Below are 22066 nucleotides of genomic sequence, written 5' to 3'. Positions count from 1 at the left end.
TGGATTTGTTTACTATACATTTAAAAAATATTTTTGCATATATTTACTTTTTCCCTTTAGTGTTGCCTTAATATTGATATTAAGATGATGCTAGCCTCATAAAATGAATTGAGGAGTTTTCCATGTCCATTTTCAGAAAGAATTTGTGTAAGCTTGATATTGTGCCTTCCTTAAAATCTTAATAAACATGACACTGGAGGTTTCTTTGAGGGTAATTACAAATTTAATTTCTTCTAATTGTATGCATATTAAATATTGAGATTTTGTATTTCTTCTAAGTTGGTTTGGATATTTGTGTATTTCAAGGAATTTATCTATGTAATTTAAATTATTGTGTTAAATGATAGGAAGTTTTTCTTAATATTTGATTAGTAGCCATTCATTGTTTTTTTATAACTATAGTAATACTCTCTCTTTCACCTCTGATATTGGTAATTTGTGTTATAGTTATTTATATTCTTTATTAATCTGGCTAAGATTTACCCATTTCAGAAAAATGGGTAAAAGACTAGCTTTTGCTTTCATTAATTCTATTATTGCCCATTTTTAATTTTACTGATTTCTATTTAAGTTAGGTTTTATTGGTTCTCTTTCTAGCTTTGTAGGGTTGAAGCTTATGAGATTAATTTTAAATCTTTATTCTTTTTCATTGTCTTTTCATTGTATTCAAGCTTGCATAGTTTTAGATAAGAAGTCTGAAAATTTCTTATTTCTATTTCTTTGTATGCAGTGTATATTTTATCTCTGGCCACTTTTTGGATTTCTTTCTGGTTTTCAACAGCTTAATTATAAAGTGCCTTTGAGTGATTTTATTTGTGTTTATACTGCTTGAAGTTTATAAGATTCCTGGAGTTGCCATTTTACTGTATGCATCAAGTTTAGAAAATATGTGGCCTTATTTTCTTTAAATATATTTTCTGACCCCTTTATAGGATACCAATATCCATATATGAGAACATTTTATATTGTTCCACATATTACTGTTTGTTTCATTGTTAGTATTTTTCTCCCTCTGCTTCAGATTGCATAAGTATGAAATACTCTTGTTATGCTATTAAGTTTAAAATTTTTTCGGTATCTACTCTGCTGTTGATTTCAGCCAATTAATATTTCATTTGAAATATTTTGTGTCCCTATATCAAGAATTTTCATTGTTATTTTTTCTATTTCCCACTTATCTCATTATATTCATGTTTTCTTTAATACTTGAACATAGTTTTAATAGCTTGGTACTTTAAAACCTTTGATTATTCTATTATCTCTATCATTCCTGTATCTCATTGTGTTGATTGATTTTTCCCATAATATTGTTCAGTTTCCTGCTTCTTGGAATATATAGTAATTTTTATTGAATATTGGACCTTGTGTTGCTACACTGTTAAATGTCTAGATATTGTTTTGTTTTTAAAGTGTTGGATATTTTTCTCACAGGAAGCTGCATTGTTTAAAGATAAATTTGGCCCATTGAACCTTGCTTTTATGATTTAAAAAGAGGTCTATAGAAGTCTTTACTCTAGTTTTTTACCAGCCCTACTACTTAGACATAAGCCCTCCACTGAATGTTCTGGTACTTACAGGAGCCTCCCTGTTATTGATGGTCAGAGATCAAATGTCTACTTTCCTTGTTTGAGTGCTCAGAATTCTCCTGCTTACAAACTCCTTCTTCTTTCCCCAACTTTTTTGGTGTTTCTTCCTATGTGTTTCTTCCTATAGTGTTTCTTCCTAGGCCTCAGTATATGTAAGGAAACAAATGTAGATTTCTGTAGTTGGTTGTGTGGGTTTCTTCTCCTTAGAATTCTGTACCACTACTTCCTGTGCCCTTGGCCTGCTTGTATTCCAATATTTAATTCTTTAGCTCATTGGTATTATTGGGCCGTACTTTCCACCTCTCTGAGCCTAGGGTGTGAAAGTTGCTTTCAGATAGACAGTCATGAAGATCAACTGTGGAGCTCACCTTGTTTAAATCATATTCTGTCTTTTACCCAATGTGTGAAAAGTTATTTCAAATAATTCATCAGTTTTTCTAATGGGTTATAGCAAAAAAGGTAAGTCTGGTCTTTGTTCCTAAATGTAACTAGAAGCAGAATTCCAGAGTTAATCTGTTTAAAAATATTCAAATGTGTCATACTCTTTTGCTTATAGTAGTGTAATTCTTCCTGAAGTTACTAAATTCAAGCAAATGCATTAAAAATTATCCAAGACCTTAAAGGCTTTGCTCTCTGCTTAAAATTCCAGCCTCACCTCTACTCATTCTTGCTAAATTAATGCTCTGACCTAACCAAACTTTTAGAATTTTTATATATTTTTAAAATATATTTTTATTGATTTTTAGAGAGGAAGGGAGTGAGATAGAGAAATAGAAACATTGATGAAAGAAAGAAATATCAGGGGACCCTTTCTCCCTCCCCATGTGGGAGTCTGTACTTGTTCTTTAATAAATTTCCACCTTTGCTATAAAAAGAGGAAGGAAGGAAGGAAGGAAGGAAGGAAGGAAGGAAGGAAGGAAGGAAGGAAAGAAAGAAAAGAGAGAGAGAGAGAGAGAGAGAGAGAGAGAGAGAGAAGAAAGAAGGAAAGAAGGAAAGAAGGAAAGAAAGAAAGAAAGAAAGAAAGAAAGAAAGAAAGAAAGAAAGAAAGAAAGATAGAAAGAAAGAAAGGAAGAAAGAAAGAAAGAAAGAAAGAAAGAAAGAAAGAAAGAAAGAAAGAAAGAAAGAAAGAAAGAAAGAAAGAAAGGAAAAGAAAGAAAAAAGAAAGAAAATTAGTTGCCTCCTACACTCCCCCTACTGGGGATTGAGCCCGAAACCTGGGCATGTGGCCTGACTGGGAATTGAACCTGGGACCTCTTGGTTTATGGGTTGAGGCTCAACCACTGTGGCATACTGGCCAGGCCAAACTTTTAGAATTTTTACTTGAAATTATGACAGCACAATTATGATGGCATAGTATCTTATATTTGCCCCAATTATAATACTTATTTCACTTTATTGAACTTGCCTGCTTATACTTTTGCTTCCCCACTGAACTGTAAGCTTTTTGAAATGCAAACAATCTTGTTCACTGGTCAGAGATTCTCACATAATTAATAGCTATTGAATGGAAGGAAAGAATGCAGGCACGAAAGAAGCAGCAATTGATCAGGAGCTAATTTGAGAGCTTTCCTTCAGTGCTATCTGGTGTACTATGATAAATTATAACAACAAAATTATAAAAACCTTGAGCTTTTAATCACTGGTTGTATTCATTTGCTTCTGATACCTTTGTTTCAATCATTTAGTATATAATTTCCATGATTTCATCAACCATACACCTTGCTCCTTTACACCCCACTATTTCTGTGCTCTAACAAAACTTCCCAGAATCATATTACCTGTTAGATTCGTGGTACATTCTCATGAAAATAATTTGCTTCAAAGGAATGTCTTATTAGATTTATTTTTCCTAACTTCACTCATATTTTCAGAGGTATTAATAAACTCAACAGCCTTATAACTAAGACCACTTATTTTTTTTTTCCGGCTGTCTTTGAAAATTATAAACAAATTACAATTTGTATGTGCAAGTAGGACTCCAAGTCTAGTGAAGAACTGTGATAGGCAGAATAATGATACCAAGGAAGGCCATGCCCCAATCCCTTGAACCTGTGACTATGTCACCTTACATGGTAAAGAGAATTTGCAGGTGTAATTAAGGCTAATATCTTGGATCAGGTAGGTGGACTAAATTTAATACATGAGTCCCTAAAAGTAGAAGAGAAAGGCAGAAGAGTGGTTCAGAGAGATGAGAATGGAGGCAATAAAGACTTAAATTAGCAGAGACACTGACCCACCATTTGCTGGCTTGGAAGATGGAGGAAGAGGGCTGTGATCCAAGCAATGAGAGTGGCCTCTAGAAGTCGAGAATAACCCTCTGCCAAGGAAATCGGGATCCTGGCACTACACCTGCAAGGAACAGAATCCTCCCCAACAACCGGAATGAGCAAAACAAGCCTCCAGGAAGGAATCTTGTACTACTGACACTTCTGTTTTAGTTCAATGAGATCCTGTATCATTTCATGTTGTTGCTGTAACAAATTACCACAAAGTCAGTGATTAAAACAGCACAAATGTATTACTTTACACTTCTGTAGGTCAGAAGTCTGGCACCATTCTCAGCAGGTTAAAAGCTACATGTTGACAAGCTGTGTTCCTTTTTGTAAGCTCTAGAGGAGAATCAATTCCTTGCTGTCATCTGAGGGCCATTCCCAGTTTCTAGAGGCCACAGCTGTCCTTGGCTTGGACCTCACTTCCTCCATCTTCAGAGTCAGCCTTGGTGACTTATCCTGTCACATCTTTCAGTGCACTCTTTTCCCTTCCTGTCCTGTTCTGACGGACACATGTGATAGATTAGACCCTTCCAAATAATTAATTGCCCATCTCAGGGTACTTAACATTAATCAAACCTGCAAAGTCTTATTTGCCATGCAAGTTAATAGAGTTGCAGACCCCAGTGATTAGGGTATGGATATCTTTGGGGGACCCATTATCCTAATTATCACAGACCTGTGCTGTACTTCTGAACTAAATACTAAATTTGTATGATTTTTAAACCAGTAAATTTGTGGTAATTTGTTATAACAGCCATAGAAAACTAATAAAAGACCAATAACACCTTTCAAAGATTAAATTAACATCTACATACTGCTTTATAGTTCTAAGAGCAAGGATTACACAGACATGACATACTTTAGTGCATATAGAGAGTAAGCATGTTTATTATCACCATTTACAAAGATAATGCTAATGCGGCATTTCAATGATATATAGATCAGTCATATAGGTTTTGGGGAATTAGTTCTGAATATCATATCTGTCAATGGGCTCATCAGCAATAAATGTAACCTCTTTAAATGTTAGTATTTTATTTTATGTAATGAAATCTACCTCATATTTATACCTAAGTTTAACTGAGGAATTCATAATTGAAAGCACTAAGCGTGGTACCTTACACACAATGAGGAATTAATAAAGGTATATGTTATTTTAAATGAGAAGATTAATCTACCTTATCAAATGAAATGTGAAATTTTCTGAACTTCCTATTGTTATCTTTCTTTGATATATAGTCAACAAATATATAGAGCCCATACTAAACATGGAATAAATTGAGGCTTTTTATGCCATAAAACTTACAGTGTAACAGAAAAGATATTTTAAAAGTTGTTAATAATTAAATAAATTAAATAAATAAATAATAGGAAACATGTACATAACATTAGTGTAATATATATATATATGTGTATGTGTGTGTGTGTGTGTGTGTGTGTGTGTGTGTATATATATATATATATATATATATATATATATATATATATATATATATATATTAAACATATAACATGGAGCTACTAGACTGAGTTATGAGTAAATCATGAAAGTTTCCTCTGAGGAGGCAATGCATAAGCAGAGACCTGAAGGATGAGAAGCAGTTGTTAGGGTGAATTAAAGGATAAGGTGTTCCAGGAAGCAGGAATCAGTGCATAAAGATAAAGAAGTCCAGAGGGATGCTATCTCACTCAGCGAACAATTCCCATCAGAAACTCAAAGCCATCTTTGAATACTGTTTTCAGATCAGAGACTATTCAAGGATTATATATATATATACTAGTAGCCCATTTGCACGAAGATTCGTGCAATAGACCTTCATTCACCTGGCTGCCTGCACCAGTTTTCTGCTGGCACCAGGGACCCAGGCCTTGGTTGTGGCCACTGCCTTCTACCTTCTTTCAGGGTCCCGGCTTGGCCCTGGGCGGGATCTGAGCAGGCACCCGGCTGGCGCCCAAGGCCCGGAAAGCCCCGGGTGGCTTTCCGGGCCTTGGGCTCCGCTGCACCCCAGCCAGGTCCCTGCGACCCGATTGCAGGAGTGAGCCGAACCCCCAGGTCAGCTCGCTCCTGCGATCGGAGCAGGCACCCAGCTGGCGATCGGAGCAGGCACCCGGCTGGCGCCCAAGGCCCAGAAAGCCCCGGGCGGCTTTCCGGGCCTTGGGCTCCGCCGCACCCCAGCTGGGTCCCTGCAACGGTTTCCTGGTGGGCGTGGTCGATGGGCGTGGCTTGGTTGGTGGGCGTGGCTTGGGCGTAGCGAAGGTGTGGTCAATTTGCATATTTGTCTATTATAAGGTAAGATGTATATATATATATATATATATATATATATATATATATATAATCATATATATATCCTATCTAATAAAAATATGTATATCCTATCTAATAAAAGAGTAATATGCAAATTGACTGTACCTCCGCTACACCCATAAGCCATGCCCACCAGTCAATCAGGAGCAAGTATGCAAATTAACCCAACCAAGATGGCTGCAGCCACAGAGCGAGCAGAAGGCTTGGGTTTCCCCAGTAATGGAGAAAGCCAAGCTTCCCGCACACCCTGGCCGGCCCTGGACTCCACTCAAGGCCACAAAGTTTCAATTATAGAAGATAAATAAATCCCAGATCCCAGGGCCTCCACTTGGGTCGCCGGGGGTGTGGCCGGCCTGCAAACCACCACAGGCCCCTTGCCCAGGCCACCCCACGCCCCAAGGGAACCCCCACCCTGATCCGGGACACCCTTCAGGGCAAACCAGCCAGCCCCCACCAGTGCACCAGGCCTCTATTCTATTTAATAAAAGAGTAATATGAAAATTGACCATCACTCCAACACTCAAGATGGCTTCCCCCATGTGGACACAATATGGCCAGCAGGGAAGGGCAGTTGGGAGGGACCAGGCCTGCAAAGGAGGGCAGTTGGGGGTGACCAGGCCTGCAGAGGAGGGAAGTTGGGGGCGACCCGGCCTGCAAGGAAGGGCAGTTGAGGGGGAACCCAGGCCTGCAGGGGAGAGCAGTTGCGGGGGACCAGGCCTGAAGGGGAGGGTAGTTAGGGGTGACCAGGCCTGCAGGGGAGGGCAGTTAGGGGCAAACAGGCTGGCAGGGGATCAGTTAGGCATCAATCAGGCTGGCAGCGGAGTGGTTAGGGGGTGATCAGGCTGGCAGGCAGAAGCGGTTAGGAGCAATCAGGAAGGCAGGCAGGCGAGCAGTTGGGAGCCAGCAGTTCTGGATTGTGAGAGGGCAGTCGGACAACCCTCGTGGGGTCCCAGATTGGAGTGGGTGCAGGCTGGGCTGAGGGACACACTCCCCCATGCACGAATTTCGTGCACCGGGCCTCTAGTGTGTGTGTGTGTGTATACGTGTGTGTGTGTGTGTGTATATATATATATATATATGTATATATATATATATGATAAGTGAATATTATATATGTATCCTTTCTTTATATATAAAGAAAGAAAGGAGGAAAGTGAAGTGAATCAAGAAGGTTAAATTGCCCTTGGACACTCAGAGAGAAAGTGACCCCGCATGAGATCAACTGTCAACTCCGCCTACAGATCTACAGGGCAGATGTGTGTACTGATCTCCTACAGTGATATGAGAACTGAACTGGTAATTTCTAATAATGCTACTTGAGTGACTTTCTTACTTTAACTTCTAGTTCCACTTGAATAACATGTTAAGACAGAAGCACTAATTCTTGAATATAGTGACCTCTCACCATGGAAACAATATTTATCTAAACTGACCTTCCCGGCATGCCTAAACCTATGCATTGTAATAACAGCTAATGCATTTTTTAATTCCTATGATGAGTTCTAAGTGCTTTAGTTCCATTAACCCAATTAATCCTCACAACATCCATATGAGGCAGTTTCTGTTATTCTCACACATCTCAGATGAATAAACTAACTGTTAAATTTCTTGTATAATATCATATATCTATAAATGGCAACGCTGGGATTTGAAGCCAGATAGACTAGTTCTAGAACCCACCTCCCTAACTTCTCAGTATGGTACAATCCGTAGAAGAAATACTTGCAGGATACCAAATATGCTGGTGGATAATAAGCTGACAGAAAATAACAATCATGAATGTGAATAAACCCTTCGAAGGATATTTTGAAAATTCACTTGCAGATGACCATTCAGTAATAAATGGCTATGAAACCCTAACAAAATATACTCCTGCAGTGAAACCTTGAAAGGTGGATGATTCTTTCTGAGCAAGGGTTTTGGAAAACGACTGAAATAACACTGCAAATCAGTATACAATCATTGACCTGAGTATGTGTATTCAGAGACCAGTAACTGAGACACACGGCTTCTAGAAGAGGTTTGAGAATTACTTAGGAGGCAAAATTTACAGGACACGGTGACTGATGATTGTGGGCACTGAGATAAAATGTATTGTCAATGTTAATAATGAGGTTTCTGGCTTGAGCAACTGGGTGATGGTCAAAGCACTCACAGTCTTGGAGCCCAGGAGGAGCTGCAGAGATGGCAGGGGAGGGCAGCCTGTTTTCTTTGTGAGTCAACTTGGAGATGTCGGTGAGTCATCCAATTGAAGATGCCCGGTTAAATGTATTTAAGTTTCAAGATATAGATATGGACTAAGTTGATCAATCAAGGGTGGATCAATACATAAATAGTAATGAAATGCAAATGAATGAACAAGATCCCCTGTAAATAGTGTCCTCAGTGAAGGAAAAAAAAAGGCAGGACAAAATCAATATTTATGGGATGTGAAACAGTAAAGGATTTTTTTTGAAAAAGTGAAAGCAAATGGTCAGAAAGATGAGAGGAAAACTCATGAAAGATCAAGTCCTAGAAATTAAGAAAAGCAAGATTTATTTTGTCAAATGTTTTTTTTTTTCCCCTGAAACTTATTGGTACTTTGTAGAAATTTGATTCTGTTGCTCACAGTTTTTATATGCAATATAAAGTATGGTTCATATACCTTCTCAAACCATGAAGCCAAGTCTGAATATCCTTTTAGTGGCCACCATAGCGATATTTCTGGCGAGGTTCTTATAAATCTGATGAGAGAGATTTTATAAAGCGTAGCTACATCCTATTTTTTCAGCTTTCCTTTTGAAAACGGTGATAATAGTGGCATTATTAAAAGCATGGGGAATCTCTTCAGTTCTTCGTTTTTTGAGAAAAGTCTACCTATGCCTGGAAGAGACTACACACAAAAGAGAACTATTGTTGAGACTATAGGCAGTACTTATCCCTTTTTCTTCAAATCATATTGAAAGTTTTTGTTAGTCTTTATGATTTTACAAAGGATCTATGAAAACTGTAGTCTGTTCTCACCACGGCCATCACCCATCACTTCAGGATGTCAGTAAAGATGACAATGCTTTGTAAATTCCCTTCCCTTCTCCAGGACTCAGAAAGAGAAGTGACAACTTCTTTGAATGTAAGTGCTTAGTTCTGATTTTCTGTGCTCTATCTTTACAGGACTTTATTCATTCATTTTATATGTGTCCTTGTTTATTTACTCAAATATTTACCAAGAGTATGATGTTTCAGGCATGCCCCTGGGGCTGCAGACTCAGAGATGAACAAAACAGAAACTGTCACTGCACTCACAGAGATTGGCAAAATCTGTGACCAGAGAGGGCTGCCATATTTTATTTGCATTTATTTATATCAGTATCCTAAAAGATAAGAAAATATTGCACAATGTTTTTTTTTTCATCTAAATTTATAGGAGCACCCCAAGATAGTGACTATCCTCATAAACATTGTAAAGGCTTGGTGTTGGTGATGGTCCTCATGTGTCTGGCTCCCTATCTCACTCAGCCTTGCTCTTTACCTTCCATTTGGGGAGAGTAGTTGGGCTACATTGCATGAACTGAAATGTTCTTTGCATTGTAATGTACTATGCTCAAATCCTCTCCCCTTGTGTCAGGAGTGATGGAAAAAGAGGCAACCCAGCCAACCATAAAAGAGGATTGGTTTCCTTGGCTCCACAACTAAGGTGAAAAATCACTATCGGGGAAAACAGGACAACGAAAACCACAGGCAGCCAAGCCAAGTACAGACAACTAGGAAGCTTCAGAGTTTGAGTCCTGGGGCCACTCCAAGTTTCAAACCTGAAATGTATGCCTGGTCAGATCAAACTGAGAAGAAAGCAAGGAATAGTTTAGGATAGAAACAGAGCTACTTGTGTAAACACAGAGAATACTTAGCGCACACATATTGGGAGAGCTGATGCATAGTATGGTGCATGTAAGTGAGAAAAATCAAGTTAACCGTGAATGTATGCTTCCCCCCACCCCCCAAGTGTCTTTATATTAGTGCTATATTACTGATGGTTACTGTTGGCAATACCATTCATTCACTGGTTCTATAGCTATTGATTTAAGAAATGCATAAACATTTACTGCTAGTTGTAAATAGGGACATTGTTCTTTGGTGGAGTTGAGGAGGATCCCTAAACATTGTTAGGTGGATTGTGTAGTGAACTCCAGAGATAAACATTCAGTAGTTATAAAAGGTGTTCTTGGAGTTGACTGATGGAGTGGTTCTGACACTGGAGTTATTTTTGTCATACAGCTTGTTATAGTTGCTTTCAATCTTTCAGAGCCTGCCTTTTTTTTCCTGGTAGACACACCTTTCTAATGTGATTCTTCTTATCCTTCAATACTTTAAGAACAATTGTTCATATGTCTACAGTGTTTAAACAGCAAAAGGAGGTAATACAGAAACTTACACACACCATATTTAATTATTTATTTAAGAATTACAAAATAGTTGATTATTCAAACAGGTATAATATACTTTTTTTATAAAAAAAAATTCATTTTGGAGGACACAATTTTTAAAAATTATCTCAGTATACAAAAATAGAAATATTCAAGTAACATTTTAATACTGAAAATAAGTTAGGCCTTAATAAATTTGTTTTACAATGTTTCACAGTAGGATACCTTTAACTTGTGATTGGCTTCATTTTTCATTGCTCAACCAGGTTAATTTTAACACAGTATATCAATTCACCTATACTGTAATTTCCATTTAATATTGATCTTGCATTAATTCAAGTTATACTTTAAAAATTCTAGGATGTGAATAAGGATTCTGCCCTCTCTAAACTTTAGTAGTTTTTGCAGATACATATAAGCTTAGATTATTTTCATTAATAAGAGTGAAAATAAGAGCAGACGGGAACAATAGAAAATCAATCAATGTTTTATTTGTATATTGGAGTCGGGTAAGGACACTGGGTAGTAAAAAAGTGATTATAGAATCAGATTTTAAGTATGTGGACTTTGAAGACAACTGCTGCTTTTGTAAGTTTTCTTCTTATACCTGAAATAGCTTACCAGCCAACCACCATCTAAGTATAACTCTCTTCTGTCTACACTTTGTGATTAACAAAACAAAACAAAAAAAGGAGAATAATCATATACATCCTAAACTCTCCAGGTTGCAACTAAGAAAGTCTTAGTTAGCTGGAAGGCAGACAGAGCAGCAACTGAATTAGGGCCAGGTAACAGAGCCCACAGGAACAAAATAAAAGTAAAGTGTTGTTGTTTTTAATTGACATGGATTTTAGACCTGGAGCAGCATAACTAAATTTTATTTTGCTTCATTCATATAAAATTAAATATTCTTACTGGTTGTATAGCATACATTATAATAGTTATGGTGACAGAGTAAAATGAAAACAGAACTAAGGTTGATTTTGAAAACAGACCGTTTAATGGAATCATTGTTTTATTTTCCAGTTTTCTTTGGTATGCTTTGAACTGTGATTTTGAAAGACTGGTCCAAGAAGGGAGAAGGCTCGCAACCTCTTGAAATTCACATGTCGTTTGCCATGATAATCACAGCCTTTCCTGCCCAATGTTTCTCTGCTTTCAAATAAATAAAAATTCCATTATTTCAGAAGGCATCGTTCTTTTTTTCAATATAACTCATCGGGGATATTCTTTCACCTGTGATTATGTCTTTATATTTTTAATCTGATGCTGTCTTTAGTCAAATAGAATGTTTTCCCTGAAATATTAAAAATAAAGATCATTTAGTGTCTTTTTATGACAACTATAACTTTTCGTTTGAGAGCCATAAAGATTTTTTGAGGTTTATTGTGTGGGTCATGTATAGTATATAAGATGTACCTCTCTTGAAAAAAAAATAATTTTGGAAACTGAAACATGGTAATGATTTATTATATCTCTCTACTATTTTCAAGCCATCTGGCTTGAAACACTGAGAATGAGTATGAGATTTCCCCAAAAGGAAAGTAACATTTAGTTAGGTTAAGTGTCAGGTTGCTAGCATACAGTGTATAAAAGTCAATATGAACCAAGTGATATTAGCGAACTTCATCTGCACTGCTAGGAGGTTGTTGAACTCAATTACAGGAATGTGCCAAGCTCTATTTGATGCGTGACAAGGTTAGGAGACCACAATCAATTAAAAAGAACACATGTATATTCTATTCTGGGGAAACAGTATTGTTATAGCATCCCTTGTTCTGTTTTTGCTTTTTTTCTCTGAGTTTTCCTCTGAACACAGAAGAACAAAGGTTTTAAAATTCCCCAGCTTCATTTGAAATTGTTTTGTCAGCAATATCAATAGGAAGACATAAGTTTGTTGTTTTACTTGAATGAAGCCTCAGGCAGCCACAATGAAACATGCTCTAATTTTTTTTTTTTCTTGTAGCCAAACCATTTGAAAACGGACAGTATTTGGACATTTATGGAATTACCAGGGACCAAGCTGGAGAATATGAATGCAGTGCAGAAAACGATGTGTCATTCCCAGACGTGAAGAAAGTAAAAGTTGTCGTAAACTGTAAGTCCCATCAACTTTTATCAAAATAACCTCAGAGGAAAAATAGACCACCTGAAAAATGCCGTCTGAAATATATGTTGCTGTTTTTAATAGTCTATTGATAAAGACCACCTATTGATGTGAAAAATGCATATTGGTCCAATTGTTTTATGTATCATCAATTATCCTAAATAATCTCATCAAAATTCAGTTGAATGTGCAGATGGACTATATCCCTGCCATTGAAAACTGTGGTATCCCTACCTCTAAAGCCCTGCAGACACATGGTGTTTTCGTCATTCTTGTAGGTTTCACCTGTAGCTTATTTTGACTCAATGTAACTGTGAGCCTCCTAATCAAACCTGATGGAAATGAAGTGTACTGGTCAGTACTCAACAAAGAAAGCAGTTACTGTGCTGCTCCTATTACTTAGGTTATTTAATTTGAAAAATAAGGAGAAAAAGAAATTTTCTCATCAACATCATTATTAGGAAGTTAGTATGGTAAGCAATATCTGCCGAACTATCAATGTCATTAGCCATGCCCTTTCTTTAAATGCATCTCAAAATATTGATATAAAATATTTTTTCATTAACACCCTATTTTGTACCTTATGATTTCAACAGCCATAACTGAAATCATTTTTTATTTTTATTTTATCTTTATTGTTGAAAGGATTACAGATGTTCCTTTTTCTTCCCCCATTGACCGCTGCACCTCGCACTACCAGTCCCTGGCCTTCAACAGCACAATTGTCTGTGTTCGTGGGTTATGCATATCCTATCTAATAATAGACAAATATGCAAATTGACCATACCTCAGACACACCCACAAGCCACGCCCACCATCCAATCAGAGCGAGCATGCAAATTAACCCAGACCAAGATGGCTACAGCCACAGAGAGCAAGGTTTCCTAGGTAACAGCGGAAGCCAAGCTTTCCGCCTGCCCTGGCCAGGCCTAAGCCTCCACTCAAGCTACAAAGTTTCAATTATAGAAGGTAAACAAATTCAAACAAATGGCGGCAGAATGGAGCTTGAGAGAGCAGGCCAGGGTTGCCGCCGGCAACAGGGGAAGCAAAGCTTTCTGCACACCCTGGCCGGGCCCACCCGCTTAAGGCAACAAAGTTTCAATTATAACCCCAACACAAGTGGCTGTCTGCCTCAGAGGGAGCCCCAGGCTTGGCTCCGCTCCCAGCTACAAAGTTTCAATTGTAGAAGGAAAATAAATTCCAGATACCAGGGCCTCTGCTTGGGTTGCCAGGGGGCGTGGCCGGCCTGCAAACAACCACAGGCCCCTCGCTCAGGCCACCCCACACTCCAAGGGAACCTCCACCTGATCCCAGATGCCCTTCAGGACAAACCGGCTGGCCCTCACCCCTGTACCAGGCCTCTATCCTATCTAATAAAAGAGTACTTGCAGATTGATCATCACTGCAACACATAATATAGCTGCCCCCATGTGGTCAAAGATCCTGCCCCCATGTGGACACAAGATGGCCACCACAAGATGGCCAGCAGGAGAGGGCAGTTGGGAGGCACCCGGCGTGCAAGGGAGGGCAGTTGGAGGTGATCAACCCTGCAGGAGAGGGCAGTTAGGGGTGACCAGGCCGGCAGAGGAGGGAAGTTGGGGGCAAACAGTCTGGCAGCAGAGTGGTTAGGGGGTGATCAGGTTGGCAGGCAGAAGCGGTTAGGGGCAATCAGGAAGGCAGGCAGGCAAGCAGTTGGGAGCCAGCAGTCCTGAATTGTGAGAGGGATGTCCGACTGATCGGGCCTAAACGGGCAGTCGGACATTCCTTGAGGGGTCCCATATTGGCGAGGGTACAGGCTGGGCTGAGGGACAACCCCCCTCTGTGCACGAATTTCGTGCACTGGGCCTCTAGTATGCATATAAACTCTTTGACTAATCTCTTCCCACCTTGCCCCCCATTTCTTCTGAGATTAGTCAGTCTGCTCCATGCTTCCATGTCTTTGGGTCTGTTTTGCTCCTCAGACAGCCTGGAGGGACCTGGAGAGTATTATGCTAAGTGAAATAAGACAGTCAGAGAAAGACAAGTATCACATAATCTCACTATCTGATGCAATAGTCTTAACTTTTCAAAAATACCCCCTTAGTATTTTTCTCAAAAAATTTTGCATTATTTAACCTATTCAAATAAAGTACTTTGGGGGTACTAGTATTTTGCCAAGTGGGTACAAGTTATAGCTTTCAATTTTTTCATTCCACTTATACATCTTCCTATTGATGGCTATTGCTAATAATTCATATAATATACCATAGATCAGAAGAAAATTTTCCAAATATGTGCCAAAATTTTAGAACAAAGCAGTTTTTCATATTAACATCTATCTTTCAGTTTCATGAAAAGATATTTCATGTGCCAAAAATAACTGTCTAAATACCCCTGGCAGTAGAGCATCTGCCAGAGCAAATCACTGCCATCAAGTAATATTTGTCAGTGACTAATCTATGTATTTGGGGTTGAACTATCTCTGTGAGACTGAGCAAAGGTGCATAATACCAGATGAAGAGGCAGTTTGTGGGCAGAATGTTTCATATATGTCCTGCTGACAAACTTTAGATTTACCCAAGAAGCTCATTAAAAATGGAAAATTTATGTTTTTCCACACCAACCCTAACTGAATCAAAATCCTTGGCGTACACAGCCTGCAGATCTGCATTTATAATAAGTAGCCATTGAGTCTCAGGACTCCAGTTGCAGAGGGCTATTGCTCATCCCTCCTGGACTCTAAAATTAGAGGTGAAAAATCATGATCACTAACCATATTTATCTGAGTATTAGTCTACTGATTTTATTGTTGAAATGGTAGGAAGGGAGGTAAGAAATAGAACTATTAAGGAAGTAATATTTTTAGCATTGAGTACAAAGCAATGAAAAGGTGGAGTAAACTGTCAAATTAGCAAGGCACTCAGCTCAGCAAGGCATCCCACTCCAAAACCCATGACCCAGGAGGGATGTGTCCAGTGGGGATGACATTGAAAATCCAGCTGCTGTAAGGATTCTCATGGCCCATCCTCCACAGATAATCCAGATTTCCCTTTATACTTACACTTCCTTTCTTATCCTTTTTATACCCCTGACTTTAGTTCACTGCCCTTATTATTTAATTTGATTCTGTGTTTTCTGCACAAGGGGAGACTTTAGACTATGGAGGCAGAAATTTGAGAGAAACTGAATTGAAAGATTGAGAGATGACTGACCAACCAATGAGTCATCATCTACAGGATCTGGATGGAGAAGAGAATCCTTATATAAAACAGAAGGACAGAAACTGGGGACACAAGATGCCGAGAACAATGAGGGACCTGCCACAGTTTCATGTACATTGGCAGGAGACAGAGAGAAAGGGCAGTTTATTACTCATAGCAACAGCAGTAGGCAGAGTATTGTCATCTTCTTGCAGCAGTCCCCCAGGCACTGCTCAAGGTGATACAATGAGGGCTAGGTGACACCTACATGCCCAGTGGGTTTATGTCATAGCTGAGGTTCCCTGAGCTTAGGAAACTCAGTGTTTTGCGTGTGCTTTTATAATGGCAGCAAGTAAACCTGCCCTTTACCACAGAGGGAGCAATTATCTTTATTATACTGGACTGTAAACAAACCTGCCCTTTGCTCCATAAGGAGAGCTACTTCTTCTGTCTTCGGAGACTGCTCACTATTACACACATTTTTGAAAAGACAGCTGGGAACAAAAGCTGTCAGTGCCTCTGCTCACAAGACATGAAGAAACACAAGAGGCCCCTGGGTAATTGTTTTCCAGCACAGGACAGGAGCAGGAAAGTCTGAAGCAGGGCCTGGAGACATTTCATCAGCCGAAAAGTGTGCTTCAGGGGCTTTGTAGCATGTCAGACACCTAAGGACAGGTAGGAAAGGAGACTTTGTTAACCAACTTTAACTTAAGAAGGGAAATGGGAAAGAAAAGGGGAAAGTTAGGAAAAAAGTAAAAGAGGTTGCTTTTTAAAATCAGAACACAGGAAACCTTTTTTTATTTTTTAAAGAACTAATTTCAGTTAAATTATAGTCAGTCCTAAGTGCAAGTTGTGGTACACACATAATATTAACACAGCTCACACTAAAAAATGGACCCAACAGAAATTTTAATAATTTCAAACAATCAATTTTGTCTTCTCCTTCCAAAATTATACTGAAGATAGCCTACCTTTTCCTAAGTGTACGATGAAGAATTGTATATAATACTGATTGACCAATTGCATTCATATCTATTGAATCGGTGTTTAATGTAAGAGATGAGTTCTGTTCAGACTTCTGGTCAAGACCTAAATTTTGCCTTTGTTTGGAATAGTTATGTCACACATATACCAATGATGTCTAAGTCGTGTAAATGTGTGACTGTATGTGTATACTTGTTCCTAGTTATGAGGAGGTTTGAAAAGTGTTAATTTTATGAATCTATAAGTAAAAAATTGAGCACTATCTAAGGATTTTACTGGGCTGATTTCCCAAAGGAAATTAGCCAAACCCTACTGAGCAAACCCTATTTTGTCAATGATCAAAATTGAGCAGAGTGGTTTATGTTACCAGCACAGAACTGCTCATCCCCTGGTAGCCCCAAGAGTCCCTGAGGATAGAATTGTGCCAGGTTCGAGGCAGCCCTCCTTTTCATCGTTATTAATCAATATCGATTGTGCTTCTAGAACTGCAGTTGCTTTGTGACATAATTTGAAGAGAATTTCTGTCCTTTTTCCCAAATGGGGTTCAAGATAAAATATAATAAATTTTTATAAGCTCTAATAAACTTACTTACGTGTTAAAGAGATTTAGCTTCCTTGCAAGTTAGAAATGTTTAATGTTAACTATTTATCTAATACTTCTGCCATATTTACTGTATTATAAAACATACACATATAATAAAAATAACATTGTATTTGGCATATAAAAATAACATCATATTTGCCACTCTGTTATGTGAATTTCTATTCAATTTAATCAAACAGCTGTGTGGTGAAATGATTGGTGTAATTGACATATTTTATAAAGATTGGACTAGTTATTTGATTTAATGAAATGGCTAATTTTGAGTTACTTACAGATTTTGTAGATGACTATTCTTTGTCTTTATCTGTATTTCATTATAATTATTTATAAAAAATGTCTTCATATATGCACTTAACATGCACTTAACATATGTATATATTTCACAAAAATTTAAAAAACCTAAAATAATATAAAGGAATTATGGCACTATCTTAATTAGACCTTAAAAGATTAATACACATACACATAACACGAGAGAAAAAAATTGGACCAGTTGGTAGGCTATGTCAGAGGGAGGTAGTAGATTAGAGTTGGACAGATTCTCTATTCTTTTTGCATTTGTATTCCATCCCTAGAAGCAGCCTAGAGGATACTATTTTTATTGTAGTTCCACAATTTTTATTGTTAAACACACACACACACACACAAAGAATGAATGACTTCCAGAAAACCCCTGGGTTCAACTGAAATGGGGAAAACAGGAGTTATGAAAGTCTGCTTAGGGATGAGAACCCAGAGTCTATAAAATCAGCAAAGGTGACTTATTTGAAGCTAAATCTAGAATCTGGAAAGTTTAGAAAGTATCATAGACTATTTAAGTAATGTAGCTCTCTATAGGAAAGCAGATTCCCAGATATTAGAAATCAGGAAAGCCTACATGACCTAGCCCTTCAAAAGGAATGCTATTAGTCAAAAGGGGTAGGGTGCTCTGATCTTGTCAGGGGCTAATTGCTCTCCACCCTGTTTAGATGTATTATCCCACTTAAGGGTAACTGTTTTAGAAATGTGGGCCTTATACTCAGAGATAACTTATTTAAACCCCTGTTCTATAATTTGTTGCGCTTTGAGACCTTGGGTCACCACTTTACTTTTCTGAGTCTGTTTCCAATTCTGTACACTGAGGGCGATAATACATGAATTTAAGGGTTTGGGTAAGGATTAAATGAGATACAAAGCCTATAGTGCCTGACATATCTAGGCAACTGAATAAAATCAATCTCTCCCCCCTCTCTCTCTCTTTCTCTCTCTCTGTGTGTGTGTGTGTGTGTGTGTGTGTGTGTGTGTGTGTGCAGTAAGGGATTTTCCTTTCCTTTATACAATGATGTGTTCCTGTCATGTAGAACATCACCTGGTCCAGAGGAGACACCCCCAAAACTCATTGAATAAATTAATTATTTAAAAGATTAGCATTCTTTAAGGGAATCATTCAACTAGACAAAACAGGAAGAAGATATTAGGTTTTCTCCACAATTTCAATATTTTTTTCCCAAGAAAAACATGAAATCAGTATGTTGAATAATTTACTTCTGATATTTCTTTTTACCAAATTGTTCAGGTTGATTCAATAAAGGTAACCTAATATTTAGATAGTGCTTCCACCCAGGGAGAGGAAACACTAATTCCATTTTTTAACAGTTAAGAATATTGAGGTTTGGGGAAATTAAAACATTTAATAACTTCTTTGATTTTTTAAGAACAAAACAGACATGAATAATGAAAAGTATTAATTAAGCAGAAAAACTATAGCGTAAACCATATTAGGATAAAAATAGGTCTAGACATTTCAGTTTTCACTCATGACCGTCAAATTTATGCATTGATCATTTTATTTTATTTGAGAAAATTTTTGTGCACACAATTTCCAGTAAAATAGAATTGATTAATACTTCCTATTGACAAATAGCAAAGATATTTTTGGGTACACTGTAAACTAAGATTTTATATAATAAATCACAGGCATATATTTGTGCATTATTTTGCATCTGATGCATATTTATGTATGCAAATATGCACTCTATCTTTCAATATAACTAGCTCTAAACATGTGGAATAGAATGTACCAATTAGTATAACTTAGTACAATTGTATCAAAGCCTGAATTTAAGGGCCACTGGGAGAAGAAGGAGGAGGACAAGGCTTCTAAGGAAACGGCCAGTTTTCTTAAGCTTTTCATAAAGTTAGGGAAGCATGTCAGACTTAAGACCAGAAGAAATTGCAGGTGACAGACAGATGTTCTTTAAATAAAGAGAAAATCCCTGCATTTGAATAGGGCAAAGATACTGTCATGACCAGAGTTTGAATAGGGCAAAGATACTGTCATGACCAGAGAGAAATGGTTTTATATGAATTTATAATTATCACCTTAGTTTATATTTCTGGCTTCATTTTATGCCCCTACGTCACTTTCCATTTACTTCATCTTCCCATTTGCTTCAAATTTATCTTCCTCTCCTATATCTTCTATTTCTTTATAGGCTAATTGACACTTCTTTGGAAGAACTCAGGGCATAAATAATGCATATTGCTGTCTTCTAAATAAACTACTAGTTCATATGCCATTTCTAGAGTAATAATGAACCACTTCAGCAAATCTATATTTACATATTTATTTACCTATTTACTTATTGTTTACCATGAGACCATCAAGGTCGTAGGGCCTGGGATACTGGCCTTCAAGTACACCATCAAGGAAAGAAAAAGAAAAAGAAACACATAGTTATAATGCAATGTGGCACGTGCTTTGATAAACCAATCATAAGGTGTTGCTCAAGGCTATCAGAAGGGCACCAAATACAGCCTTGAGGTATCATGGGAAGCTCGTAAGATACTTTGAATTTGAACCTGACGGTGTCTGAAGGACAAGATTGAATTTGAGATATATTTGTTATTTTTAAAAGTGTGTATTTGGGGAAGGGGGCAGTGGGAAGAATAGTCTCCCAAGCAGAAGCAGTGGCATTTGCTTAGCCTCATAGAAATCAGTGGACAAGGCACTGCTGGGACTGTCAGACTGCGCTGAGCTGGAGCAACCAAAGAGGGAAACAGAAAGGTGGGTGCTGTAGGGGAGGGTGGGGCCAGATTAGATGGGAGTTCAGGAATTTTCATAGGCAGACATAGACCCAGTGCTTCTCCTTCAAAGGATAACTTTGAGCTGATAGAACTATTCAGAGGTGCATCTGAATAGTAAAGAAATGTATTTAAATGTTTTTATTTTCTCCACTCATGGAAGATTTCTGTTTTGTCATGGCAAGGGCACAGGAAAGTATTTAAATGATAATATTAAAAACAATACATCCAGTTAATGGAGATATGAAGAGCTAAGAACTTTGAAGAAAAATCCCTATAGGTATTGAACATTGTATATCACAAACATATAGATAATTAACCAGATAATATAATTTTAAATAAAAGCTTTCTTCTCAATAGAGCAACATAAAAATCTAAGAGTAAAACCTTTTCACCTTGGGACTTTATGGTATAGATTTAATTCTATGGTTTATATAATCCCTCAGTTGAAGTAAAACTGTTATTAAACATTCAGTTAAAGAATACATGATTTCTTCTATTGAAGAAGACATAATTGATCCTTTGTTTTAAATCTTAGACTTATACTTCAATTAATGACTAGTGTGCTAAGGCTATTTTTACTTAATGAGTCTGCTATGCAATTGAACTTAAATGTATTCTCCCATACTTTTATCTAGGTTTTGAGAAGAGTTCTAGTGTTAAAGGTCTATTAGTAATTTTTCACCCTTGTGCTCATGGAACATCAAAATGCATCTGTAGTAACAATATGTACATATTTTTATTATTTCTCTTCTTTAAAATTGGAAGATTAAATAATTTTCTTGCTTTAATATGTGAGCAAAACTGTTTGCTAGGTGAGTCTGTTTATTTTGTTTTGTTTATAGTTCTTTCTATGTTGGTATTTATTGCTTAGAAAATGTACATATATATTTATATAAATCATACATAATATATATATAACTTAATAGCATGATAGAGTCTGGCCATTAGATAACAGTAAGAAAGCAATTCTAACAGAGTGATATGCTCTGGACTAAAACTATTCTATGCCAAATTAAAGAAAGGAGGTAAAGTTAGGAAAAAAATATATATATAGTCTCCCATTTATGTGTGCTTCTCTGATAGTGTACTCATCTAGATTCATGCTCTAGTAAGATATCAAAGTGTCAAACTCTGAAAAATTCAGGGTGGCTTCTTATGAATATATTCTTCAAGCTGATCGAAAGTTCAAACCTTGAACAAACACACAGTTCATAAACTTGTATTTACTTTAGTTCAACTTCATCAGCATATTTCCTCAGTGAGCATATATATCAAGCATGATAATTTATGGAATTGAATTCATTCTAACTGAACACTTAAGAGCTATTCACAGAATGGGAGCAACACTGAATTAATCTTGGGTCTTTTCCATATCATTAACATTAGAATCCACAGGAATTGTCAGGTGTTCTTAGGTCTGCTATTGCACATATTTGTATATTTTGTGTACATGCGTGCATGTGTACGAAGAGAGTGAAGGTGGAGTGATTAGGGGAATAGAATGGTAGAAATGAAGGCAGTATATAAAAGAGTTGTGGTAGATACATTTTGAACAAAAG

The 22066-nt window shown here is 37.4% G+C and overlaps 1 protein-coding gene across 1 annotated transcript in view; it reads left to right on the top strand.

The window, feature by feature from the left end:
* NEGR1 (neuronal growth regulator 1) overlaps positions 1-22066 on the top strand; it is an 885056-nt gene that overhangs the window by 556849 nt on the left and 306141 nt on the right. The window contains exon 4 of the mRNA XM_054721081.1: positions 12534-12665. Within this exon, the coding sequence (XP_054577056.1) occupies positions 12534-12665 (132 nt within the window). The remainder of the gene's footprint in view (positions 1-12533; positions 12666-22066) is intronic.

This window comes from Eptesicus fuscus, chromosome 9 (genome assembly GCF_027574615.1).
Source record: "Eptesicus fuscus isolate TK198812 chromosome 9, DD_ASM_mEF_20220401, whole genome shotgun sequence".
Classification (NCBI taxonomy): Eukaryota; Metazoa; Chordata; class Mammalia; order Chiroptera; family Vespertilionidae; genus Eptesicus; species Eptesicus fuscus.
The sequence above is the reverse complement of the archived record's forward strand: the minus strand, read 5'-3'. Positions and strand labels throughout refer to the sequence as shown.